This window comes from Meriones unguiculatus, chromosome 19, assembly GCF_030254825.1.
Source record: "Meriones unguiculatus strain TT.TT164.6M chromosome 19, Bangor_MerUng_6.1, whole genome shotgun sequence".
NCBI classification, from domain to species: Eukaryota; Metazoa; Chordata; class Mammalia; order Rodentia; family Muridae; genus Meriones; species Meriones unguiculatus.
In genome coordinates, this window is record NC_083366.1 from 34,509,002 (window position 1) to 34,524,378 (window position 15,377).

Here is a 15,377-nt window from a genome sequence, read left to right on the forward strand (position 1 = left end):
AGAATTCTCAAAAAATAAAAATAAAAATGGCTAAATAGTAAGAGCTGGAGAGGACAGGAACTCCACAAGGAGAGCAACAGAACAAGAAAATTTGAACACAGGGAACTTCCCAGAGACTCATACTCCAACCAAGGACTATTCATGGAGATAACCTAGAACCCTGACAATGCAGCCACTTCTGATGAGAACTGATAGACTAAGATCAGAAAGAAGGAGAGGAGGACCTCCCCTATCAGTGGACTTGGGGAGGGGCATGCATGCAGAAAGGGGGGGAGGGTGGGACCGGGAGGGGAGGAGGGAGGGGCTTATGGGGGGATATAAAATGAATAAAGTGTAATTAATAAAAGTTAAGAAAAATAAAATAAAAAATTAAAAACTGCAAAAGTAAAATATCTTTTAACAGTACTTTTTTTCCCTAGAAGTATGGAAATACAAATCAAAACAGCTTAGAGCTTTCATCTTACACAAGTTAGAATGGCTAAGATCAACAAAAAAACCTGACAATAAATGCTGGAGAGGATGTGGGGAAAAGGGAACCCTCTTGATAGGACTGCAAACTTCTCTAGCTGCTCTTAAAATCAGTGCGGAGGACTCTCCAAAAGCTAAAAAATAAAATAAAATAAAAAAATCAATGTATCATATGACTCATTTATATCATTCCTGTCATTGCCCAAAGACTTGACATCCTACTACACAGACACCTACTCGGCCATGTTCATTGTTGCTGTATTAGAACAGCCAAGAAATGGAAACAACCTAAATGCCCTACACCATAGAATATTATTCAGCAGTAAAGAAAAATAGAATCATGAAGATTGCAGGAATATTAATAAGAACTAGAAAAGGTAATATTGAGTGAGGAGACCCAGGTCCCAAAAGACAAGTGTTACATTTTCTCTCTCATCTGTAGTTTCTAGCTCCAAGTCTTCAGAAGTGAGCATGTAGATACAGAAAGAAAAAAGGGATCATTGTAGGAGAACAACAGAAAATGAAATATCAGAGGCCAAGTTATTTGAAGGGGAAAGTGGGGAAAACATGGTGGATGCTTTAATTATGGAGGAGAGGGAAGTAAGTACAGAAGATGAAGGAGGGGTTAAATAACAATGAGGATGTCTGAAAAAGTCATACCGGTTATATTATTATTTATCTACCTAAATTTGCATATAATACATACGCAACCCTGTAAAAATCATTTCTAGTTTAAATAACATTTTCTCCTCTGGTATGGCAATATTCCCGCAAGAAATATAGGCCATCTAACAACTCCCAACACCAGGCCTATTAAAATCCCTTTTGAGTTGTTGATATGGGTTGTCCAAAGGACTCTGCAAACATTATAGCCATTGCTGTTGCCCTAGGGTACCTTCCAGAGATTAAGCCCCTATTTTTGAAAACAGCCTGCACTTTGGACACAGAAATCTGAGGACCTGAGCTAGATTAGACCTGGAAATCTCCTAAGAAACGGATATTTTGGTACCAGCAGGTTAAAAATATCTTAAAAGCTCCCAAGGGAGGAAAGCAACCAGTAGTCTTACCCAGAAAGGATGTCTAGGAACCTCAAAAACAACCAGCATTGCAAGATAATCCCACGGGTGCAGTAGTGGCACACAAGCCTTGGTTGTAGCCAACAGCTTTGTAATTGGACTTATGACCCATTCACTCAACAGAAGGGAAACCATGCCTCCTATTAAAAACCTAGCCAACTACCTGGGGAGAGTAAACTCTCCCCAGGAGGAAAACCTTTAACTACCACTTTGCCAAAACCAGCATAATCTCTAACTACATTGTAAGTATTTTTTTTATTATACCCCCCCAGATAAATAAAGTTCCTGCATTATCAAAGAAACTCCTCCTTCAACAAATGGAGATCACTAAAGAAGATGACACTTATCAAAAGGCAGAGAACAGAGGAGAAGTTGTACCCAGTTTAAAGTGGGACAGTTAGAAGGTGCCTGTTGTGGGATGGGTTGTGATGTGGGAGAGGCATTTGGTTCAACTGGGGTACAAGACTCAGCCCACTTCAGAAAGCATTCAGATATGAGTGACCGCACTATTTTTTTTTCAATCACAGATTCCCAGTTTTTTCTTCTATATGAATTTTATTTTTTAAAATTATTGTCTATTCCCCTACTCCATTTAAATAAGCACAAAGAAAACAATGAATAAGGAAACACAAACTTTGTTTTTTTACATTGGCTTGGAAATCTCTGTTTCTAAACAGTTAGGGTTGTTTTTGTTGTTTTGTTTTGTTTTGTTTCATTCAGTAGGTTTGTTTTCCAAGGCAAATTCTCTTTGCACAGCCCAGGCTTGCTTTGTACTTCCTACTGCTGGGATTACAGGCCTGCGTCACTATGACTGTGAGCACTTAGTTTTTTGTGGAATGTTTAATGATTACTCAAGTTCTTTTTTGTTGTTTGTTTTAAATTAATTAATTTATTTATTACAATTAATTCACTTGTATCTCAGCTGTAGTCCCCTCCCTTGTCCCCTCCCATTTCTACCCTCCCTCCCTCTTCTTCTATGTCCCTCCCCAGTCAACTGATAGGGGAGGTCCTCCTCACCTTCCATCTGACCCTAGCTTATCAGGTCTCATCAGGACTGGCTGCACTGTCTTCCTCTGTGGGCTGGTAAGGCTGCCCCCCACCTCAGGTGGAGGTGATCAAAGAGCCAGCCACTGGGTGTATGTCAGAGACAATCCCTGTTCCCATTACAAGGGAACCCTCTTGGAGACTGAGCTGTCATGGGCTACATCTGTTCAGGGGTTCTAAGTTATCTCCATGCATGGTCCTGGGTTGGAGAATCAGTCTCAGAAAAGACCCCTGGGTCAGATATTTTGGTTCTGTTGCTCTCCTTGTGGAGCTCCAGTCCCCTCCAGGTCTTTCTATCTCCCTCTTCTTCTATAAGAGGGAGAAGAAGTTTGGCTATGAGTCTCAGCATCTGCTTCAATAGCCTGATCAATAGAGTCTCTCAGAGGCCCTGTGTGGTAGGCTCCTGTCTTGTTCCCTGTTTTCTCCCTCTTCTTAGGTCTATCGCATTTGCCTTTCTGAATGAGGATTGAGCATCTTTCCCAGGGTCCTCCTTCTTGCTTATCTTCTTTAGGTTTACAGATTTTAGTATGATTATCCTATATTATATTGCTAATATCCACTTATAAGTGAGTATATACTGTGTATGTCTTTCTGCTTCTGGGATACCTCACTCAGTTCCCACATTTGCCTGCAAATTACACGATTTCCTTGTTTTTAATTGCTGAGTAGGATTCCATTCTGTAAATGTAGCACACTTTCTGCATCCACTCCTCAGCTGAGGGGCATCTGGGTTGTTTCCAGATTCTGACTATTAAGAATAAAGCTGCTATGAACATGGTTGAGCAAAGACATTACTGGTGAGAATGTACAACCACTTTGGGAATCAATCTGGCGCTTTCTCAGAAAATTAGGAATAGTGCTACCTCAAGATCCAGCTATACCACTTCTAGGCATATATCCAAAAGATGCTCAAGTGTTACTCAAGTTCTTAAACTGAGGAGAAGACTTCAAAGCATAAAGGCTGGTTTAGTTTGCTTGTTTCAGGAGAAGCACACAGTTTGGGGTTCACTTTTGAGGTCTTAAAATGGAAGTACTTGTGTCACACTAAGACTCAATACAGGGCATCTGAGAACACAAAAGCCAAGAGGCATTTCCCAAAAGATTCTTGTCCATTTTGTTTTTTAATTAAAATTGCCCAGTTCCATGGAGAGCATCTTGGAATTTTGGCTGGAATGACTACCTCTGGCTTGCAGTTTTTACATTTTTAATCTGATTTACCACCAAATATGTACAAGTGACCATTCTCTGAATTCGATTTACTACAAAATTTCATAACTAGAGATTTTGAAAAATAAACAGAACAGAAAAAATATTTCCCATGTTTAATTCACTATATATGAAGGGATATCAGTTAATGAAAGCTGATACTGACTCCCCTTAGCTATAAAATGTCAAATACAGATTGGATTGCCATTCTTGCTTTCTGAGGAATTGAGGATTATTGCTATGTGCTGGCAAAGAGGAGAGCGCATCATACCACACTGAGTGTAACTTGAGGTCCTAAAGGGATGCAGAACCTCCAATATTGGGATAATAAACCAAAGAGCTGTTGTGAGCCCTAACTTTAGCCTTATATCTAGGACCATATCATAAATTGTATCAATGGCAACAGAATAGAATTAGATTGCAATTATCCATATTAGAAAACAGCAAAGGTGCTTTGCTTGTCACACATAATGAAACATCTCTAATTAAACTTCGTCTTTAAAAAAGCATATCTTTTGTCAGGCTCAATTGCCCTCTCTTGCATTAAAAGGGTTTAAAAGGGTTGTTTTATCTTAGTATTTTCAACTTTCCTATTAGATCTAGCTTTTTTCATCACTGCTAAGATGCATTTATATATCTTAAGGAAATAAGAAAGCATAAAAGAACTAGCCAGGCTAGAAATATGTCATGTTTGCTAAGGATCTACTATAGAACTGAATAGCTCTGGTTTGAAATGTGTCCATAAGTATAAGAGCCCATTAGAAGTCAGCTATGATGGCTAAATAAATGTAATTGAGGTAATGTGGCAATGATGGGATGTTTATCTCAAATGTCATATAAATGGGTAGTGAAATTAATTTTTAAAACGGTATTTTCTTTTTTTCAAGGCAAAAACTACTCAGAGGTGAGCTGAGGGAAACTGGCATGTGAGTGGTCATTTCCATACATAGATTTGGGACTTTCTTCCTGAAACAAAAGCCACACTGAAAGTTAGAACATCTACACGTCTTGTACAGCTCATGAACTTGGATGGTAGGGACTGGTGTTCTTCTTCTCAAAGGGACTTCTAGAATGAGCACCCCTTGCCATAGTAACTAGTGCGGTGATGGAGACAGGCTTGCTGTGGAAGAGCTAGTGGCATTGGCTTGTCTATAGAAACATGCAAACCGATACTTTTCCTTTCAAGTTAGCCCCACCCCCTTCCTCCTGGGACATTCCACAATGCCACCATAAAGGAGAGATCATTTCTGTTTATGTGAAAATAGATCTGAAGTCCATGATACAAGAGAAGAAATAACAAAGTCTTCAAAGACCACAAAGAGGAATTACATTCAAGTATGGACAGTTTTTGAGATCCATCTGTGTCCCTCTATATATCAGCAATGAATGCTCAGGGACTCAAAGTCAGCATGGCGCAGCCTTGCCTAGCACACTCAGGTGAAACTTGGTACAAGCTGCCAGCTGAAACTGGGCCTTGGGTTGGGCTATCTGAAATAACTGTGAGTAACTCAATACTCAATAACTGGTCACCCATGCTCAAACACAAGGAAACACTTTCAGGATAGATAGATAGATAGATAGATAGATAGATAGATAGATAGATAGATAGATAGATAGATAGATATAGATATAGATATAGATATAGATATAGATATAGATATATAAAGCCTCTGGCCTCAAGCCTACATATGCGAAAATGCAAAATGTCTTCTGGAGGCAGCAGAGGGTGCAATCAATGGGTATAGATCCCTTTATGAACATAGAGTCCAGCTGTGGGACTGACCTTAGCCATGCTATTGCATTTCTTTGTAGCTTTGTTCATTCCGTTATAAATGGAGACTCTGAGTGTCATCTGCCTGACAGCTTGACGTAAAGCAAGTTTGTAGGGAACGCCCAGCTTGTCTGTGCTCACTAATTATTAGCTAGTTTTATTCTGCATCCTTTATGGTACTAGTCTTTATTATGATATGGGTTACAGGGCATATCTTCACATCCATAACTCCACACCATAAAAAATGCATATATTCCCAAGATTATCACCAAAACTTATGCTATAGGTTAGTTTGTGGGAAAACATGCTTCAAGCCCTGTAGCAAGGCTGCACTGTCACCAGCTCACAATACTTTGCGGAATTTTTAAACATCTTTCTCCAGTCTTTAAATTTCACTCCAAACTATCCAAAAAGTTGCGCATCTTTTAATAGGAAAAAAATATTTTGTTGATATTGGAATATAGGGGAAGTATGATCCCAAGTCCTATTCAAATAACTCACCTGGTTTTCCCACACAATGACAGTCAAATCATCCTTACTATTAAATGTCATTTTCCTAATATACTTCAGGTTTCCTTCTTGGAGGTTAAAGTCTGTTTCTTTTCATTTGCCACATTAAGGAATTAACTGGGGATTTATAGGCATCCATCATATACCACACTGTCACTGCTACTCAGTCATGCATCTTAATTTCTCCACACATTGCCACTTAAATCCTACCCCATAATCACCTCATCATCTTTGTCACATTTTAAAAGTTGCTTTCCACTTAATCAACTCCATTTTCAGAGCCAGAGCATGAACAACTGTGCAGAATTCTCTTAGTGTAGCATTACTGAGGCTCGACGGAAAGGACATGTTTTCTCTTCGAGTGATTTCTTTAGATTCCAGGAGAGGTTTTGCTTCTAGTGCAAGAGCATCACCATGTGAGCTGTTTCTGCTCTGCACTCCAGGACTGCCCTACTTCACTGTTGAAGCTTTGTCTTCTTAAATGTGCCTCTCCATGGTGGGGGCTGAACCCACCACTTGTCACCATGATCTCTAGGAGCCACGTGTCCCCTAGGTGAGTTACTGATTGACCAATATGCATGACTGTACACCTGTCATGGAAGAAAAACATTCCCCTTTGAGCAGTCCTCAGAAGCCTTGGTACCTTGAGCAACAAAGTAAGAGAAGATGTAAGCAATCAGTTTAATGTGCTTTCTCTCTATCAGTACACATTAGCCAGTTTCTTTAATAAATACCCATTGCAGATTGTCTCATGTGGCTCCAAAGGACTCATGTTCCCAGTGGCATGACCTACAAATCACTTTTATCAGGCTATTCAGAAGAGCTCAAAGGTCTCTACTGTCCTTTTCCTTAACTCCCTCATTTTCTTAATTCCCTAACTTAAGAAATTAAGGAAATGACACTCATTATTCCCAACTAGAAAACGCCAATATGTCAAAGGGTGTTTCTGGAAAAGGGGAAGGAAAAGAAAATCTACTGACTTTTGTGTAATGTAGGTTTTCCAGAGATCTTTGACAACATGGTTGTCTTGTGGTGAGAAAAATATTACTTATTATTACAAGGAACTGTGGCCTCCTCCAGGGAACATTTTGGAAATGCACAGTTGCATCATGGCTCTCCTCTAAGATCTCCTCCAGGATCTCTCATTGTCTGTGGTGTGATCTCTGAAAGTAGCATTCTATCAATCTATTCGGAATAACTTTGTGGAGAGCCTCAAGATACCTAGTCTCCACTCCTGGCATTTCATGCAAAATATGCAAGGCCTTCTAGTTACAGAGCACAGGTTGGTTTGGCCTTAGATACCTGATGGTGAGTCTCAGGCTCTCCTTGGCCCCATGGCAGGTCATCTGTTTTGCCACTGTCACATGTCCCCTTATAGTGGGCTGCTTGCCAGCTAGCATCTGGCACCTAGCAAATACTAGATAAATATTTAGTAAACAAAGAAATTATGTATTTTAGCATAGTTCTTAGAAAAACGTGTACGCTTAATGTTTAATGACTGAAAAATTAACAGTGTAGCTAATTTCATTTTTTGTGAGACTCTGCCACAGTAGATACTGTGAAGAGTTTATGAATAGTCAATAATGCACTTCCACTTACGTCCTATATGTTCTGAATCCTTGGCATATATTTTTACTTAGCTGTTATGTGGGTCAGCAAGGTATTTGATCTTCATGTCACAGGCAAGAAGGACGCCACCGAGATGGATTAAGTAAGCTGTATTGTTTTCCGTTGTATAAGGCTAAATTTTGATTTCAGTATTTTCTGAGCTCTTACACTCTCTAGCACATCTTGTCTTAATTTTACACCGTACATGTGTTGCACACGTAGTCTACACTGTCTTAATTTTGAAGCAGACACATGTAGCACCTGCAGTCTGCCCAGTCTTAAATGTGCACCACACATTTATAACACACACAGCCTACCCTGTCTCAAGTGTGTTCCATACATGTATAACACATGGCAGTCTCCCCTATGTTAACTTTACACCATACATGTATAGCAATGCAGTCTACCTGGTCTTAAACGCACAGCACAGGTACGTAACACATGCAGTCTATGCAGTCTTAAATGTGCACCATACATGTACAGCACATACAGTGTCTGCAGTCTTAAATGCACACGATAGATGTATATAACACATGCAGGCTGCCCGGTCTTAAGTTTATAACACACACATATAGATACCACACATGCACATATAAAAGTAGAATCTAGCCAGTGACTTCTTGTACTATTTGAATTTTTGATTTTAATCATAGTTTCTTTCATGCAGAAAAAGTTATATATATGACACAACAGTGAGTACTTCAGGTACACAGTCCTATGGCACTGATTGCACTCACATTGTTACGCGACATTCGCTGTAGCCATCTTTGGTCCCTTTCATCTTCCCAAACTCGAAATCTGTGCACACTAAACACAGATTCCTCCCACTCCCCCACGCCCTCTGATAGCCACCATTCTCCTTTCTGTGGTTTTTATTTGGAGAATGTAGCATCATTCAGTAATTCTCATGAATTTATCACACTAATTCAACTGTTTCCATTCTGGCTGTGCTATTAAACATACACTTGGAGGGAAAAAAAAATCTTCTTTAACTTTCTTACACCAAGAAGGCATTGTTTACAGTTTAATTAATGTTGCTCAAAGGAAATCAAGGCCTGACTGTGAAGCAAAAACAGCTCCGTGCGAAGAAGTGGAAATTTGTGCACACAGCCCCAGGACTAAAAAGCAGGTCACTGAAGAGACAAAAATTATGGGGTAGGCCTGGGTAGTGGTGTTAACATGCTAGGTCTTTTGATGGTTGCAATCCACATATAGATCACAAACAGTTTTCATTTTTCTCCCTTACAGACTGCATTTCTGTTAATGTGTGAAAACGAGGCAACTGGAGAGAATGTAATCCACATGTTTTGGTGCATTTACACTTCTGTGCTCTTGAGAATATCAAAGTTGCCCAACAGTATATTTTCTGAGGCCTTAAAAAAAAAGAGCAAGACAATTACAGACTTTTTGAAGCACAAACAATCCTCAAAGGCGAGTACTCAATATAAGCTAATCCTAAAATCTAAACAATATTAATTCTCTATGCTGATTCTAAATAAAATAAAGTTTATTATACATTTAGCTACTTTAAATGTAGGCTGAACTCCAAAAGCCAAAAACTGTATAGGAGGCTCAGCTTTTCCTTTTGAAAAGAGGTTTGTTTCTGAGACAGGTGTGGGGGAAGAGTTTGCCATTGACATCTGCTCAGTGCAGCAGCACTCGGCAAGTCTCATTTTCTCCATCTACAAACGGACATGAAAATGCATGAGGTGCTGATTTATCCTAGAGATAAAGCAGATCATAGGCATAAAGTGCTCAAACAGACACCACGTAAAGAGAAGCACCTAGCAAATGTTTGCTCACACACATATCTTCAGATTTGAATACTCCACAGTGACGATGCCATTAAAATCTATTCATAACATGAAGTTGCATGAAATACAGAGAACTACGTTCCTCTTTTACATTGAAAGGATGAAAAGCACTGATGATAAAAGGTAAAATGGCACGCATTAACCCAAAGGTGGGACCACTAAGAGAATGCAGGTCCAGCTTATGGGGTTTCTCTGTAGGGTGGCCTACAGCATGAGGGAGTGTTTCCTCACATTTCTAAAATGTTTGTATTAACTAACATTATTTCTTAAGTCTTAGTTTAATTAAAATTAGGATGTTGCTTGTCTGTTCATGAAGCTCGCAGATTTTAAAAATAATTTGGGCTTTGTCTTAGGATAACTTTTAAAACGGCAAGATAAGTAGGCTTCCCACTATGCAAGTAACACAGCCCTCTGTCACTTATGTAACGTCCAGGTGAAAGAAGCCTGGGAGAGCACTCTAGGGCCTCCTTGTCCTCCCCCTCTATGTGATGTCTTAATCATACCCAAAACCTGAGCTCAGAAACACACTGACTGCTAATTCTACAGCCAGCTAAAGTCATGACAATGCGTAGACATGGTTTCATTAAAGCAGACATGCAAGGGGCACACGGAAGACCACAATATCTCAATCTGAGTAGATAAGCAAGGAGGCCCACAGACCTAGCCCTATGCTAAAACCTCCTTAAGGTTTAGGGTGATGTGGTAAGTGGAATATTGTATATGACTCATTGGTTAGTTCTTGAGGTTTTAATTTAACTCCTTTAGCCCTGCTCAACATCTACCGTCATCTTTTCAATATAACAAAATGCTCTGTTTATTCAAAATTCAACTATGATTTATTTATTTATTTTATTTAGTTTTAAGCTATATTCATCTCTATTTTTATCATCTCTATTTTTTAAAAGAGAGATATGCTTCTTCTAGATGGCCTGGAACTTGCTGTATAGCCCAGGCTGTCCTTCTTCAGCCTGCTGACAGCTGGGATTACAAATACTTGCCACCCATCCAGCTTATATTTTAAATGAAAAGCAGGCTTCCCCCAATAACATTTTCTTTGGCTAAGTCAGTCTTCTTTACAGGAACACATCTTAACCTACTGAAGATTTATGGGAGAGGAAACAGTTTTGTTTTGGAGTTCAGGCAAAACAGTCATCTCTTTGTGCACAGTGTCTCATCTTGGTAAGATAGCAGTATGTAGAGCTGCTCTTCCTTTAAAAACCACTAAAATGGTACCCTCCCTTCCAAGAAAAAAACACAGTGATGAACTCAAATAGCTAGCCCCATGGGGAAGTTACCTAGAGGCCAAGATAATGTAATTTCTTGATCATCTAACTGAACTCCTTAACTTAGAAGTAGAAAACAGAAAACAGTTTAAAATTTCTCTATTTACTTATTAAATTATATATTTTATTGTTTTTCCAATAAGTTTGAATGCTCAATTTCATTTAATTTATAACAAAGACCCACTGGAAAGTCTATATATCTTATCCAGAAAGAAACCTCTCTGGGTAGTAAATTAAAATTGGATCCAGCTAACATGCCAAGACTTCAAAAGCCAGCACCAAAATTTGTCTAGTGGACCCACAAAGACAAGGGAAGATGCTTTCCTGTCATTACAGCCTCTGGGCTTCCTGTGTCATTATTTCAGTTTTCTTTTGATTTCCATGTTGAGCTCAACATGTAGGCATTTGATCGGGTTACCTCTGGCTTACTTCTAACATAGGGAGAGTTGAAGACATACCACAGAATCTGTAAGTCTAAATAAATGTCCACCCACGAACATTACATTACCTTTTCCTTTCCTTCTGAGAGAGTCATCTGAAAGGCCCTTTTCTCTTGGGAATAAACAGCTTACCTCACCTTTCATTCTTGTATCAGATTCACACTGTTTTCCTTGTGAAGACAAACACTGAACTTTATGGCGGAGTAATGCTAGAAACCCTGGTTCTGATCAGTCTTTCTTTTGCCGGGTAAGATTTGTGACAGTTTCCCAGCTGCTTTCATCTAGTTAAATTTCATCTAGAAATTTAACCATATTTTGATTTAAGAAACGTCTACTTTCATATCTAAAGGGAAATGAAAGTGACAGGGTAGGGTTCAGGACTCCAGAGTGCAGATCTCTCTACCCGCAAAGGACTAGGTGGCCAGTGCATTCACTGCTCAGGCCTCAACCTGCAAACAACCTAAATAAGAGAAACTTTCAGAAGGTTTCGAAAGCCTGTTTATTTAAAAATCACATGGAATAAACTTGCCACAGATCATCTTTTAAAGTTTTTTAATATGTAATGGCTTCTAACATTAAGTTTGTTCAGACAGTGCTGACGTGATTTTTCCCTCCCAAGTTTATGTACACAGAGACCTTCTGTGTCAAAGCCAGAGGGTGTTTTAGAACATCCCTTATTAAAAGTCCAGCAAGTAATTTACATTTTAAAAATTCACTAACGTTTAAGATGTTTCAAATTGGTGACTCTTCCTGCTTTATCTAATATCCTATGCTTAAAACTGCTAAGTTCTGAGTGTGCATATTAAAATTCTGTGTAGGAAAAATGTAGGCTAGGTTTTATTGAAAATCATGTGGAGCTCTTTTTGGAAAACACAGACCAGAGACAAGCAGGCAGGATAATTCAATTTAGAATCCTTTCACATGCGTAGAAGACGGATCCCCTCAGAGCACTGACACAATCCACTGAACACTTCCCAGAAATTTCTGGAGTCAAATGACCACTGTGCATTTTCATGGGTAAGAATTTGAAAGGTTATAGTGAGCAACTTTAGAACTATATATCAAAGTCTATTGCAGTGACAGCCTTTGAAGTGCAGGGCACAGCACCAAGGCCATTTTGGCACTTCCTCAGAATATGAAAAGACACCAAGATCTGCTGTGGCTAATATGCCAATGGCCAGTGGCATTGCAAGAAGATGCAGTGAGCAGTTCAGTGAGAATTGACAGACTTCATGATAATTTATGCAAGCCTGTTCCATTACAGTGACAGTCAGTTGGTGTTTATTTCATCTGTCTCATTGTAGAACTTCTGCTGGGACTTGAATATGACTTTATTTTCTATATTTAATAGTCACGCATTTATCAGTTTCACAGTTTAAAACTCAGGACACTGTAAGTTTAATGAAAGTTTTTGGTGGAAATCAAATCAATCTGTAAGAATATCTGTTCTGCTGATGTTGGGGTTTCTGTCCAAGCTCCAGCTCCAATCACCACTTTCAAACTTCACCCAGAAGGGAAAGAGAGAGAGAGAGAGAGAGAGAGAGAGAGAGAGAGAGAGAGAGAGAGACTGCCATAGATGGCTTTGAAATCTCTGATTTGGTTTTAATTACACCATTAGTTCTATTTAAGACCTCATTCATCTGGCATCTAGATCACTCTCCAGAGTAACCATGAGCCTTTTCTTCCTATTTTCTCAATCCTAACATATTCTCATATCCTAAAGATGTATTTAGACCACACCACTCAGAGATACTTTCTTCAGATTGTATATACTATGTAGGATCTCTCTGGTCTAGGCATGGAGAGTAACTGCTGCAGCCTCTAGTTTTTCATGGAAACTCACTCATCCTTCTTGCCCACATTTACTGTCCCTTTCTTTCTTTCTTTCTTTCTTTCTTTCTTTCTTTCTTTCTTTTTTCACCGCCTGCCTTTCTTAAAAACTGTAAGCTCTGTGATGCCATCTAGTATTTTTGAATAGTGAAGAGAAGCAGATTTTACTTATTCTGTGTATGGGAAGTAAGTACTTGACATTGGTTAAGCAGTACTTTGAGGTGTAGTCTGTTGGTACCCATGTGGGAGCTATTAGCTAAGGGAATGCCATGTGGGTTTGACATCTAAAAATAAGGCACTAGAAATGCTGCTTAAAGATGCCCACAGGCCAGATGTGGTGGCCCACATTGTCATCTCTGCACCTTTGAGGGAGAGGTAGGATGCATGCTACAGATGTATAAGGCCAGCCTGGTCTTCATATCAGGCTAGCCTCAGCTACCTAGTGGGTTCCAGGTCAGCTATAACTACATCCTGAAACTTTGTCTCTAAAAGTAAATATATTCTTTTTCAGGATACAAGTTACCAGTAATGGCTAAGACACCAAATATGAAACACATGAAAATTCAGCATATGTCATAGTTCATTAATAAAAAAGGAAATATGGAGGTTTGTTAATATTTAGTAATAATTTTACTATAAATATAAAGATGAAAATACTTAGATACAACTCTATAGAACTATGTTTAGAAAGTTCAAAATATGTCTCTATTAGATAACTAAAAATAATGAGCCTGAAGTTGGATAATTTTCGTACTGATAAATCTATAGATACAAATCCTGTCAATAAGATAGACAGACCAAAAGGATTCATGAATTGTACAGAAATTAAGAAGAATTAATCTACAGGGAAATAAACCAGAAAGGAGTTAGTGCAGGAGAGCTGATAACATCATTGTAAATTGACTTTTGCTCCCAGTTATCTGCTCATCCTTAAGCTCACACTCTCCACCACAAAATCTTCTCAAAGGCATGGGTGTTTGCTGACCTATGGAAACAGCTTTAAATGGCCTTAGGCAAATAGTTCCGTTTGCTGGTTCTATGTCAATACTTTAAGTGACACTAAAGCTTCTGTTTACCTTCTTATTCTTCAGCCAGTTGCCATGGGGACACAAGAGATATACAGAGAAGAACTGAGGCCAGCATGCAGTGAGAAATCAAGCTAGCTGTATGTGTAATCAGAAATAAAGTCACCCTGTGACAGCAGCTTGTGGCAGTATCTCCCTGCTGATTACACACATGCAATGAAGAAAACAAATAATGCAGCTAAGGTTTTGTGGTTCTTTGTTATGCACCACTATCATGACCATAACTATCTGATACATTCACAAATTAAAAAGAGCAATGGGGACAGTCTTCCCTTCCAGAAATTAAAGAAAAAAAAAAGTCTCTTTCCTAAGATTGATTCTTTATTCTTTTTCCACAGAAATCAGCAAATTTGCATCTGCTCAATGCAGAAAGTATGAGTTTCTCCTACGTCCTCCAGTGGATTCTGTCTTCTTCGTGGTCAGGCTAAGAACTGTATTGTCTTTAAAATGAAGACTTTCCTCTAGTTTATGGGGATGCCAATGACTCTGTGGCCTCATCTGTAAAATATGGAGTCAACTTAGAACCATAGTTTAGGACTCTGTTTGGGGATCTGTTGTTAAGTTGTCCTATGAGCATGATGTGGCTATTTTCTTTTGAACTGTGAATACTCCCCTCACACACACTTAAAACTGAGCACACTGTTTTTCAGTTCTGGAGAGTGGAGGACTCAAGGATCACGCCAAGGATTTATAACGATTGCCAAGGGAGATGGGTTTATGAAGGACCACCTTTCCCAAGTATGTATGTGGTTAACAGTTGCTGGAGGAGACAGTTCTCTTTCTTCGGTGGTATAACTGTTTAAAAGTAGCCATGCCTCTGTGAGTAATCCATTACCAAATTCCTGTCAGTAACTGCATTAGACTTACTAATTCACAAAGCTATACCTGAGTGGACCATTTCTTTGTTTCTGTTATTGATGTCTTATCTGGGGCAAGAAGACATTCGTACATTCTCCTCAGGAAAAGTTTTAATAACAGTACCCTTTAAAGATGGACACTGAGAGTCCTAGCATGTGGAGGGGGCAAAGCAGGAAAGCTAGCCGATCAGACTCTTCATGTAGCAACATTTTTCCTTTGATCTGTTGAAAATGTAGAGACTCATTGTGAAAAATCACTTTCACTGTTAAAAAATTAGAAACAGTAACAAAATAGTTTTAAGGTTATCTCAGACTAAAAGTTGGTTGATCGCGGAGTTGGTTCTAACGTATTTATGAGACTGCCATATAAACTCTTGGAATAATA

At 39.0% G+C, this 15,377-nt stretch overlaps 1 protein-coding gene across 18 annotated transcripts in view; it reads right to left on the minus strand.

Annotated features, from left to right (window-relative positions):
• Sugct (succinyl-CoA:glutarate-CoA transferase) overlaps positions 1-15,377 on the minus strand; it is a 707,647-nt gene that overhangs the window by 95,613 nt on the left and 596,657 nt on the right. The window contains exon 13 of one of the 18 annotated variants that reach the window (XM_060372786.1): positions 14,570-14,633. The exons of 15 other annotated variants lie outside the window; for them this stretch is intronic. Coding sequence is in view for 2 of the 3 variants with exons in the window: in XM_060372775.1 (XP_060228758.1) it covers positions 14,602-14,633 (32 nt within the window). In the remaining variant the exon portion in view is untranslated. Of the gene's footprint in view, positions 1-14,569; positions 14,634-15,377 lie in introns of those variants that run through there. 2 more of the 18 variants (XM_060372773.1, XM_060372775.1) reach the window with 2 other exon arrangements.